Raw genomic sequence first — 13,080 nt, 5'->3', positions numbered from 1 at the left:
GAGAGAGGAAGCACCCCATGTTATATACAGCATCAGAACCAAACACCTGCTGATTCAGACACTGATAACTGCTCAATTCAAACATCATAATATGCAATAAAATATATTTATATTGAACATATTTTATAAATGTATATTTTAAATTGACAGGATATAAATTATATATTAATAACAACAAAACAACATATTTGTCATAAATTAAAGCTAAATTTGCATCCCTGTACCCATTCTAACATATTATTATTTAGTTTTATCAATTTTAATGTTCATTGTTCATTAATGTTCATTTAATGTTAAAAAACCCAGAAATCGGTTGTAAATAAAAAGGTTTTATTGACTTTAGAAACTACAGAGAATTTAGCAGCCTTTGGGCAACAGGCATGTGCATTGATTGTGGCAAAGCGTTACTCAACCACAAGATGGCAGAAAAACACTTGTTATTCTAAATACAGGCAGACGTAATTCAGGGGAGTCCAATCCTGTTCCTGATGATCAACCTACAGTACAGGTCAAAAGTTTAGAAACATTACTATTTTTAATGTTTTTGAAATAAGTTTCTTCTGCTCATCAAGCCTGCATTTATTTGATCAAAAATTCAGAAAAAAAAAAATGTAATATTGTGATATATTGTTACAATTTAAAATAATTGGTTTTCAATTTATTATACTTTAAATTATCATTTATTTCTGTGATGCAAAGCTGAATTTTCAGGATCATTACTAACCTTTGATACTTTTTTAGGATACTTTGATGAATAAAAAATAAAAAAAAGAAGCAAATTTTTTAAAAATAGAAATCTTTTGTAACAACAATATACGCTACTGGTCAGTAATTTGGGGTCAGTAATTTTTTTCTTTCTTTTTTTGAAATAAATCAATACTTTTATTCAGCAAGGATGTGTTAAATTGATTAAAAAGTGATAGTAAAGAAGATTTATATTATTAGAAAATATTTTTTTATTTTGAATAAATGCAGTTCTTTTTAACCTTTTATTCATCAAATATATTAGGCAGCAGAACTGTTTCCAACACTCATAATAAATCAGAATATTAGAATGATTTCTAAAGGATCATGTGATGTCTGGATGTCACATGTGACACTGAAGACTGGAGTAATGATGCTGAAAATTCAGCTTTGCATCACAGGAATAAATTATTTTTTAAAGTATATGCAAATAGAAAACTATTATTTTAAGTTGTAATAATATTTCACAATATTACTGTTTTTTTCTGTATTTTTGATCACATAAACACAGCCTTGATGAGCATTTCAAAAATATAAAAAAATCGTAATGTTTCCAAACTTTTGACCTGTACTGTACCTATCCAATCCTGATTCAACACACCTGTCTGTAATTATCACGTGTTCCTGAAGATCCTAATTAGCTGGTACAGTTGTGTTCTCCAGGAACAGATTTGGCATCCTTGCTGTAATGTGTTACTCTTCAGATAGAGTGCAGCAAAATATTCATGAAATGAGCTGATAAACGTCTTGTCAGGAGAGGGTCTCAATGTTGAACGTTTACTGGGACAGAAAATGTTCCGTTCTTTCTTATAATAAAATTCTGAATGATTATTTGGGCAAACTGACATTTTATTGTGGTAAAATGTTTTGGTAAAAAGTCTGATTAAACAAATTAAGCTCTATGGCAGTCAGCAACAACATAGTGCTTCATAATAGATTCAGCGCTGGGTGTTGAGAGATTGTAAGTTCCATTAACAACCATTACAAGTGACAAAATCGCTGATTTATCAACAATAAATTAACAAGAGACATTTTAAATATCTGCATAATGACAATATATGACACTTCAGTTGGTATGAGTTACCGGTGACATTAGCCTTCTGTGTACGCAAGACAGTTAATCCTGGTCACTGCTCTCAGAAGAATACAATCCAGTTTGTTGCAAACACCACCTCTCCTCACTATTTACGGTTCAATACAGAACTTCACAGAGGCTCCATCTTCATTCCCAACCTCTAGACCAGTTCAAGTTTTAACCAACATCTGTCCACAGTAAGGGCTCAATATTCAGAGAAATCCATCTCAAATAAGATCAGACGTCCACAGATGCAATATCTGCAGAGGTTACAGCAGCAGATCAAGTTCCAGCGGCTCGTAGACCCTGTTTCTGCATGACATTCCAGAGTTTGTGGAGGTTGGACTGAGTGATGAGGTCGTCTGGTTTGAGTTGCAGCGCATGGAGGTAGTTGCTCTCAGCTTCCTTCAGCTTCCCATTAAGATGGAGGATGGCCCCGAGATTCATCAGAGCTGCTGGATGCTGGGAGAACGAGAAAAGCAGACACAAAAAGAGAGAATCATGGATGGATTATAGAATGTGGTTCTAGAATTAGGTAAGAAAAAAAACTGAACATTCTAAAAGAGCAAATGCAACAAATATAATGGAAGACTTCAGAAAATTTGTATAGTAGTTTGTAATTAATGCATATAGAAGATTCAATAAATGTGCAAAGTTACTACAAACAAAAATATATTTAACATCTGGCTGAAGAAGGTACTTACATCAGGTCTTAAATCAGCTGCCTTCCCATAATACCTTTCAGCTGCCTCATTCAGACTGGCCTGTCTGTGGACAAACACACACATTACAAGAACCTGTAAGTTATTATGAAAATTATTTTGCATACATAATAAATTATTAATATTGCTGCATAATGAGTGTTGGCCCAGGCAACTAGCCCTCTACTGTACATAGTGCAACTTTAATTTCTCTAATAATACTCTGCTGCCTCTTCTCACATCAACACAAGTTAGAATAATTAATTAGCCAAGCTGTAAGTAAAAACAATATGTCCATGTATTTATTTGGCAAGCAGCTTTGGAATAAGCAGAATAATGTAAAGTCAGCTAGTCATTATCGCAAAATATTCCCTTGTTTCATTGTAGATGATGAAACACGTGGAGTCCACCTGCAATCCATCTGAAACAAGTGTACAGATGTAGCCATATGAATGTTTGACAGACACACACACACCTGAGCATATGAGCAGCGCTGAACACCACGTCAAACTCAGAACTGTCCAGCTCTGCAGCTTTCTGAGCCATCACTGCTGCCTCTCCCAGACGAGACTCTTCACACAGAAACTGACCTGAGAGAGAGAGAGAGAGAGAGAGAGAGAGAGAGAGAGAGAGAGAGAGAGAGAGAGAGAGAGAGAGAGAGAGAGAGATCACAGGATGGAAATCAACTCAAACACAGCAGTCGAAGATCAGATATGCAGGAGGCAGGACATGAAGCACAATGAACCTCTCCTACTTCAGGACATAAGTTTACGGATTCATTTAAGTGATAAGAAAGAAAGAAATCTATTATATATTATACATATATTTATTATTAATAATAATAATAATAATAATAATAATAATAATATTATTATTATTATTATTATTATTATTAATAAAAGAAGAATGGAATCGAATCAGATCCTACCGTAATGCATATAGCAGTTTCCTCTAGTAGGATCCAGCTCTATTGCCTTCAGGAAGTAACGCTCTGCTTCTGACTTTTGTCCCTGTGGAGAAATTAAGAAATAATTACAACTACACCCACCGTTACTATTAAAGGGACATAGTCGTAACCGGATCCTTTAAATTTACACTATACATGATGTTAGATGTTATCAAAGTGTGGGAAAGTACACTTGTGTGACTGTTTCTCCATGTTTGATGTTCAATTGTCTCACTTTCTTTACAGTTCAGTGCTGATTGCTTCCATGTTGGTGTTACCTTTGCAAACGTTCTTGTCATAAGCAGCGCGGTTATATTAGGCTTGCTTCACTGAACAGTTTTGTGGCAAACACTTCAGATAAGAGGATAAAGAAATAGCTTGGAAAGCCATAGCATTTCATGCTCTCATTGGCCGCGGTTCCTGAAAAGCATTCAACTATGTCCAAGAGCGTTTATCAAATGTATAGGCCTATAATACTTGAAGTCAGGGTTTCAAAAACCACTAAATACCTGCAGATTTGAATCCAAAAAGGGTAAATACAAAAAAAGCTATTGTTTTAGCCCCAGACCTCGATTTAATCTGTTGACTAAAGCATTAAATTAGCTTTTCGAGGACATATTTTCAATGTAAAACAAACCTTAGAACCTTCAAGTTCAAAAACAGACTGCTAAACTCTATACAAGGCTAAACAGAAAAGGAAACAGAAGTAAATGTCCTGAATCTTTCACGTTTTGGCCATCTGACAAAAATGGTCTTGTGAGGAACATCATGACATAACTTCAGTCATTTTGTCTGATGCTGTTCTGACCGCCTGACAGAGTAAGCCAGCTAATATGCCGCAGTTCTTCAACAGGTGGTCAAAAGTTCACCAATAACCTGTTTTCAAGAAGGAAAGAGTAATTAAATTAAGCACGGTGCTTGAGGGGTAATAACCGGTTTTAATCTGTGTGTATTAAGTGGACAGGCCAAGTGGGGGTTGGTGGTGTGTGGGGAGGGGGGGTTTAAAGTGAGCAAACAGGTTTGAGGCAAAAGTCTGCACTCTTGACCAGCCGTGCCGAGACACAAACCCAAATCAGATTAGGAGGAGGATATGAGATATCACGTCCTGGGGGGGATGCAGCTGCTCGACCTTTCTTCATCACCCCTTCTCCATTTACATCATGGTGGTCAGAGAGGGTTATTTCGTATGCAGGGAGAGATGGGATAGTGAAAGGGGTGGAATAAAAATGTGAAAATCTGAGAAGACAGGCTTCATTATTAACAAAATGATGTTGCCGTTGATGTCTGAGAGATGTTTTTGTGTCAATGTTCCTCTCAAGGACGAAGCAATTATTTCTTTCCTCAGCACTAAGAGTCTCATGAAGGGTCATCTGTGGCAAATGATTTTGATAACCAGATCCATCTTTGGATACTTCTTTCCACTTCATCTCCCCATTTGTAGATTGAAATCAAACTAAATGGATTTAATATTTAATTACGCTTTCACAAATCCATTTAGCTTCAGGTTTTTACATTCATAATGAAAATTTAATAGCAACCACAGTCTGTAAAATATATAGCAGTAAAAGTTTGAGACCACTGGTGAAAAAGCTTATATTTAACCTATTCTATTTAATAATTATTATTATTATTATTTAGGTAAAATGTATTATTATTATTAGTATTATTATTATTAGTATTAGTAGTATTAGTAGTATTAGTAGTATTAGTAGTAGTAGTAGTAGTAGTAGTAGTAGTAGTAGTAGTAATATGATAATAATCATATCAAAAACATGGATGGATGGAATGGATGGAAGCGCTAGAATGGGATGGATCATAGATAGAATGAAGTGGATGGAAGGGATGGGATGGATGGAATAATGGATTCATGGATAAACAAGAAATAAATAAACACCATGTAAATTGATTTTCAATTTTTTTTTAATTTGTTTTCAATGTGGGCTCAGACTTTCAGGTCTCACTTTTGTGTTTGTGACAAGAAAAGCTCACAAGCACAAAAAGGGTAATAATGTACTTGTCAGATTGACTCACCATGATAGACAGCAGTTTTCCATACGTCAGGTGGGCAGGAACATGGTCGGGTTTGGCCTTCAGTGACTCTCTGTACCAATGTCCCGCTTCCTCTAGATTATTCAGCCTCATATACGCCTCACCTGTGGGCCAAAGTCAGAAGGACATCCAAAATTACCTAGAATTCCCTGGACTTCATGCCAACAAATCAAATGCAAAGAAAAGCATATGTCATTGGATTAGTTTGAGGAGTTATGGAAGAACTTTCCAATTATGCCTAGAGTTGACATTAAACCTCTGGAGCACTATGTTTGAAATGTATAGAGAAAAATGTTCTAAACTGCCTGATGTCCCAAAAACAACAGTCCATCATGGTATGAGACTGATAATGACAGTATCATACAAGGGACAGAAACCATAAGCATAACTAACTGTAAGCAACTGAGCTTTCAAAAGACTACAAGTTAAACTTGCTATATTAAGGTCATGGGTTTGATTCCAAGGAAATGCATATACTAAAAAAAAAGAAAAAAAAAGTACACCTTGAATGGATTCTAAAGTCACTTTGGAAGCGTCTGCCAAGGGCATAAATGTAAACTCATCACATCTCTGGATACTGATTCAGTAATGCAAGGACACATTATCTATGTATCAGATTCCAGTCACATCTCCAGGCATGACAAAACATTATTTGGGATGGTTTTACAAATAACTAGTGTTTTATACAATAGAAATTATTTCAAAGCAGCTTCACGGTAATAAACGGTTAACATAATTAATGATGCAGACGTCATCAAATATGAAATATGAGACAAATTCAAATTCTGTTGTAAAGCAGCTGTAGCAAGATAATGGTGTGATTAAACTGAAGGGGTTGTAGAACATTAAAAATATATTTTAGGTCATATTTGAAATATTAAACGGAGCATGTTTATGAGGTTGTCTATAAGAGGGGAAAATCTAAAATTGCAGGGGGAAAATATCAAAAGGGGATAATAAGTCATAGGGCTGGTCTTTAGTTATAATATTTTTATGGATAGATTGGATGGATGGGACGGGATGAATTGGGATAGATAGAATGAGAATTTATAAATTTACATTTAAAGGGGGGGTGAATTGCCGTTTCATGCATACTGAGTTTTTTACACTGTTAAAGAGTTGGATTCCCATGCTAAACATGGACAAAGTTTCAAAAGTTAAGTTGTACGTTTGAAGGAGTATTTTTGTTCCAAAAATACTCCTTCCGGTTTGTCACAAGTTTCGGAAAGTTTTTTTCGAGTATGGCTCTGTCTTACGTAAGATAGAGCGGAATTTCCTTATATGGGTCCTAAGGGCACCTCTCCGCGGCCGCGCGCGCACTCGCAGACCAGAGAGAGAAGAGAGCGAAAGCAGGACGTTACCTCAAAGCGCTCTGCTCGGCTTTAGGGAAGTCAATGTCACCAAAGAAGTGGGTTTTTGGTTGGCAGGGCAAGACAACCCTGCACAGATTCCCAAAGAACCCGGCGTTAAGGGAATAGTGGATGGAGTTTGTTTTTTCGAAGCATCAACGGAGGTTGTGCACGACTCTTTGTTCCCTGCATTTCGACGATGATTGTTTTATAAACAAAGCCCAGATCGACTTATTTGCAGATCGTCTAATGCTTAAGGATCGAGCAGTCACGGTGAGTAAACTACTTCAAATGTCTCTCTGTGTTGTTGTTAGATCAGTTAGCACAGCTATAGCACACCGCCCACACGGCCCGCCCCCAGCCGCTCGGTTTTTTCCGGAAAGACTCGGTACAGCCAATCTTTAACTTATAAATATAATAAAACTAAAGACGTTTTGGAGATATGAAGGATGCAATACTACTCTATAGGTACTCAAGATTAACAGGAGATTGAGTGAAAATGAGCATTTCACCCCCCCTTTAATATATTGTAAAATTGTGACCTCAATTTTACATTGGTCTATAGATATGTACAGGTACATACATAAAATACATCTGAATGCAGTTCAACTGAGAAATAAACACTGACCCATCATGTTGTACAAACTCTGCGGTGCGAACTGTCGTGGCATCTTTTGCACAGCCTCTTTATAAACTGAAAGCGCCTCCTATACGACAAACAAAAACAGCCTGTAATAATGTGACGAAAAGAACTGTAAAGTATGAACAACCAACAATTCATACAAGAACATTATTGGATCCATCTAGGGTTATGCATGTAGATTTCAATCAATCCTCAATGAATGAGCTGAGCTGTACCTCATGCTGGCCCAGCTCATGAAGCATCTTGCCCAGGTTGTACAAGCAGCTGGTGACGGAGCTCTTGTGGGCATGAGGGTCCTTCAGATTCTCATCAGGGATGTCCGCGCAAGTGTGGAATGTGCGCTTGGCCTCTTCGATATTCCCCTGGGAGACCAGGATGATGCCCACGTTCAAGTATGCAGCTGTGAAAATCAGGACACAAGTAAGAGACTGACTCTGATGGTCAAAATGGTGAACTAAGTGAAACTGAAGAGCTGAACTCACAGGCCAGAGTCGGTCTGCTCCCGATGGCCAGTTTATAGTAATGCAGAGCCTCAGAGAATCGCTCACTCTCCTGTAGCAGCAAACCACTGGATGAAATAAAATCACACAGGTTTTAAGCTTGAGAAATGATGTGTGAAGCAATATGAACATATAAGTTTGTGCAAGGACCAGAAAGTGACAATGAAACATGGAGGGTTTCTTCTCTTCTCCAGGGTTAATGAGTGTTAGAGGTGTTTCACACTTCCCTTCATGCCTGCAAATCAGGACTAATGACTAATGAAATCCCCGTCACACACACAAGCCCTGAGAGAGAGAGATACGGCAAATACTTGCACTGCTCCTCAACCTCCCACTTTAGTTTTCTGAATGCTAATTATGACTTTCCCCTCACAAAGTATGTTTTAACTTTTTTATTTTGGGGCCACCTTTATAAGAATTAAATGTACTATAAAATAGTTAAAAATCAGCTCATTAATATTATGGCACATATTCCTTTTTTGTACATCTGTTCATGTCTGCTGCCCTGCAAAAGTCATGTTTCAGTGGATTATGTCAGTTTCCATGGAAAACTGGCTCAGATAAAGTGCTGTATGACCTTGACAAAACCAACTCCCCAAATTTTGAAAACACTCAGAGAGAGAGAGAGAGAGAGAGAGAGAGAGAGAGAGAGAGAGAGAGAGAGAGAGAGAGAGAGAGAGAGAGAGAGAGAGAGAGAGAGAGAGAGAGAGAGAGAGAGAGAGAGAGAGAGAGAGAGAGAGAGAGAGAGAGAGAGAGAGAGAGAGAGAGAGAGAGAAAACTGCATATGTGTGTGTGAGGTCAAGATCTTTCTGTCCTCATCTGACCCAATTGAGAACATTCAAAACCCAATACATATGTGTGAGAGCTGTTAAGTCATCCCTTTGTTTGCTTATTTCTGGTCATAGACAAAGACAGAAATTAACAGAAATTTAATTTAATTTAATTAAATGGGGGGGAATCTTATTGAGATGTAAAGTATGGTTATGTCATTGTTAAAAAATAATAATAATTTTAAAAAAGACTCAGAAAGGTGAACCCTGAACACATCAGAAACATCTAGCATCATTTGTTTTCTGAACAACTTGGTTAGATTTTTTTATTTTTTTTATTTGATGCAACAACATTCAGACAGTGTGGTGTAGATATAAAAAACCAGGTCAAAGTTATTGGTAACACTTTACAATAAGGTTCATTAGTTAACATTAGTTAATGTATTACCTAACATGAACTAACAATGAGCAATACATTTGTTACAGTATTTATGAATTTTTGTTAATGTTAGTTAATAAAAATAGAGCTGTTCATTGTTCATGTATTGTTAATTCACAGTGCATTAACTAATGTTAATAAATACAACTTTTGATTTGAATGTATTAGTAAATGTTGAAATTAATATTAACTAAGATTAATAAATGCTGTAGAATTACTGTTCATTCTTAGATAATGTTAACTAAGGTAGTTAAGTAATGTTAACTAATGAACCTTATTGTATAGTGTTACCAAGATATTGTACTCACAGGTTGTAGAGCATATCAGCCATATTGCCCCGGTAATAAAGAGCATTTCTATACGCCCTCTCTGCCTCAGCCATCTTTCCCTGGTTCTTCAGGACATTACCCAGGTTACCCCAAGCTAAGGGAAACATGAAATCTCACTAGAATATTTATTTTGTAGATAATAAATCTGATATTTCAGAACACAAGCTCTTTAAACCCACCTTTTGCAGGGTTGACAGCAATGCCAGACCTGTACAGCATCTCTTCACTCTGCCAGTCCTGGTTCCTCCTCACAGTCTTCAGGCTGTAGAGAAGCACCAGGCCTGCGGCACAGGTCAGCAGGAGCGCTCTGGAGCATCTCAACCTACAGCGCATGAACATGCTCCTAAACCCCACGGTCACGAGCAGACAGAAGCCCATACTGGGGATGTACAGCACTCGCTCGGCCACTACAAAGCCCACATAGAAGAACATGTTAGTGGCTGGGACGAAGGGCAAAACCAGCAGCCCGAGGGAAAAGACCACCACGTTCTCTGTGCCTGGGAGGGATTTTTGAGGGGTTTTGAGAGGTTTGTGATAACCATTTCTTTTAGGAGAATTCGAGTCCCTGTAGTGATTGTCATTGTGATTATGACTATATCCGTTAGTTGCAGACTTTCCATTGCTCATATAGGATTTTCCATTGGTTTCACTGATTTTTGTGGACTGTAGCAGTGGGCTTCTCAGGCCAAACCATGCCAGGAGAGAAAATCCTGAGTAAAACATAACCGACTGAAGGTTCCTCCAATCAGCGATGGATCTGAGCAGAGGAACGGCATCCATTGACCAATCAAAGCTGAGTTTGTCAGGACAGAGGAGGAGCCAGGCATTGACAGCTGGCAGGTACAGGAACGTAAGCGCTCTGGTCAGGAAGTGAGGCGAGTCGGCTGCTGGGTTGTCTGAGTTGGAGAAGTTTGGCGGCTTGTTGCCCATCCAGTAAAATCGAGCTGTGAGCAGAATCATTCCCCAACCAACCAGCCAGGCTAAACTGACCAACAAGATTATGTTCCTCCTCTAGAAAATGAAGAGAACAAAATGGATCATTTTACATTTTGACTTAGTTTCTATTCCTTTGTTGTTGTTTTTAGAAATGAAAATTTCCACCACAATGTCATTTACACCACATCTAAAGTTATGTATTGTGTTTAATCGCATTTTGAAATGGAAATGATGATGATGGAAATGACATTAACATTTCAAGAAAAAATGCCCAACAATTTTGTCTTTCTAAGTCTATTCTAAGGAGTTATGGCTAAGCTCATAGCTAGCATTTTATGTACCATAAATAGACCACAATAACATGATCACAGATTTTTGATAATGACAAAATTACAACTTGATTGGAAGTGACAAAATAAAAATAATGATTTTTTCAAGCATGCTCTTCACTGACACTGTTGTCTCTTTATAAATATTAAAATGTTTTATGTTTATGTCACTGTTTGTTTACCATAGTTTTACATATGTACAATTGAAAGTCTGGGACAAATGTATACATAAAAAGTCTGAAAAGTAGAAAAAATATTCCCAAGACTGCTTAATGAGACCATGTAACATTTTAAAAATGAAATATAATAAAATATATAAATAGACATCCCCTGGTGCATAAAAGTACCAGAAGAAAAAAACACCCCTTTGGATTTATACTGCATATAACAGTCTTTTGAGCAAAAGAGAAAAATCTTTTCTAGTATAATTGCCTCTTGGGCACAGCATGACTATTGACAGAGTGCATTCTGGGGAAGTCAAGCTCAAAGACTGGGGAAATTAGATGCCACAAATATCGATTCTTTATTTCACACACAATGGGTCAGAAACTTATGGGCTAAAGCCACGATAGATCCTCTGCTTCCACTGAGTGTGACACTTTAATCTACAGTTCAGATATGGTTGAACTGAATGAGCTCTATTTCATCACCTGTTTTTGTTCATGCTCTTTTGTACCAAACTGTAAAATCAATCTTAGATTGGAGATCCCATAAAGACCTTAAAGCGAAGATGTAAAGAACAATCATCAGACAAAAAGCAGTTATCCTCAATGTCATGGCAGTTTTCTTCTCTGCTTATAAAGTTTGTGCATAAGGTCATGTTTCAATTTAGTAACTAAACAAATAAAACTCATGCATAAAACACAACAAATGACCTCAGCATTTCATGCAAAATCCAGATAGAAATAGTCAGGGCGTTGGAGGATGTTGATGAAGTGAACTCATTACGCTGCAGTTCTTTAAGAGGACAGAGGAGGAGCTTGTTTTAGCTGCTGCTCATCACTGCACTCACAGGTTTACAGCCTTCTCCATTGGGAAACCATCCAAATCTAATCAGAATCTTTCGGTTTTTAACATCAGGGAAAATGTAGGAGGATCATATAATATCTCAACCAGTAAACCTACTGTAGTCTAAACATAAATACTTTTAAGATGCATGATCAGTGTTAAGGAAATGTGAGATCCACAGCATCATTTCACAGCTGAATTTCCTGTCACAGCATAAATGCCATTGCCGCCACATTAATCAATTTGTTGACTGTTTATGAGAAAATCTCCCTGCACAGCATTAAGACAAATGAGCCAAAATATTGTGTGTCATCATTGAATTACCATAAATAGACTATGACACATTTCTTGTGAAGCTGGAAAGATTCATTTAACTCTAATCAGTCATCCATCTTTTTGTATTTCCCCCCTTAAAGGAATAGTTCACTTAAAAATTCTGTCATCATTTACTCACCCTCAAGTTGTTTCAAACCTGTATGAATTTCTTTCTTCTGCTGAACAAAAAGGAAGATATTTTGAAGAATGTCGGTAACCAAACAGTTGATGGACCCCATTGACTTCCATAGTATTTCTTTTTCCTACAATGGAAGCCAATGTATGTAAATATCTTCATTAGTGTTCACCAAAAGATAGAAATTCATACAGGTTTGAAACAACTTGATGGTGAGTAAATGATGACAGAATTTTCATTTTTAAGTGAACTATTCCCTCCAATCAAACTAGAACTCTCTCTTTTTTCAGAATAAAGACCAATTCACACTGCACCGACAGACGCTGACCGATGCGGTCAGTAACCAGATTACAGAACGTCACTTCTCAGACATTCAACCAGGCAAACAGCAAATATGTTCAATCAGCAAAAATAAGTGCCAACCAGAACCCGACAAAGTGTCTGTTGCCATCTGTCAGTGCAGTGTGAATTGGCCTTAAGACAGGTTGACTGAGGGTGTGGAGATCCTGTGCTAAACCAGCAGCCACGTGCACCATTGCTATGCAGAAAAAGGGCAGAACGCATTCCAGACAATCACATGAGCTTTATCTCATCTCAGCCCGATTAGAGAGCAAATGAGATGAAAAATTGCCCTCTATCTGCATTGTGCGCTCGTATGCCCAACCTCAAAACTAATCTACAGCGTATTGTTTTAGACTCACACTGCATTCAGCTCAAATCAAAGCAATATCATATATCAGGGGTGTTTGTAGCCTATAGAATATCAATGAGGGCACCCTATCTCTTTTCATTACCCTGATACGCATTCATT

The 13,080-nt window shown here is 37.3% G+C and overlaps 1 protein-coding gene across 2 annotated transcripts in view; it reads right to left on the bottom strand.

Annotated features, from left to right (window-relative positions):
• Positions 1-311: 311 nt before the first annotated feature.
• tmtc2a (transmembrane O-mannosyltransferase targeting cadherins 2a) overlaps positions 312-13,080 on the bottom strand; it is a 32,535-nt gene continuing 19,766 nt past the window's right edge. Inside the window, exons 3-12 of one of the 2 annotated variants that reach the window (XM_079869422.1) lie at positions 9,725-10,556; positions 9,525-9,639; positions 7,990-8,075; positions 7,723-7,907; positions 7,493-7,571; positions 5,498-5,619; positions 3,449-3,530; positions 2,996-3,110; positions 2,524-2,587; positions 312-2,281 (exon numbers count right to left, since the gene is read on the bottom strand). In XM_079869422.1, coding sequence (XP_079725548.1) covers positions 2,102-2,281; positions 2,524-2,587; positions 2,996-3,110; positions 3,449-3,530; positions 5,498-5,619; positions 7,493-7,571; positions 7,723-7,907; positions 7,990-8,075; positions 9,525-9,639; positions 9,725-10,556 — 1,860 coding nt within the window. In that variant the 3' untranslated portion in view covers positions 312-2,101. Of the gene's footprint in view, positions 2,282-2,523; positions 2,588-2,995; positions 3,111-3,448; positions 3,531-5,497; positions 5,620-7,492; positions 7,572-7,722; positions 7,908-7,989; positions 8,076-9,524; positions 9,640-9,724; positions 10,557-13,080 lie in introns of those variants that run through there. The other variant, XR_013821012.1, reaches the window with a different exon arrangement.

Source organism: Squalius cephalus (genome assembly GCF_949319135.1).
Source record: "Squalius cephalus genome assembly, chromosome: 4".
Classification (NCBI taxonomy): Eukaryota; Metazoa; Chordata; class Actinopteri; order Cypriniformes; family Leuciscidae; genus Squalius; species Squalius cephalus.
This window is presented reverse-complemented; position numbering and strand designations above follow the sequence as displayed.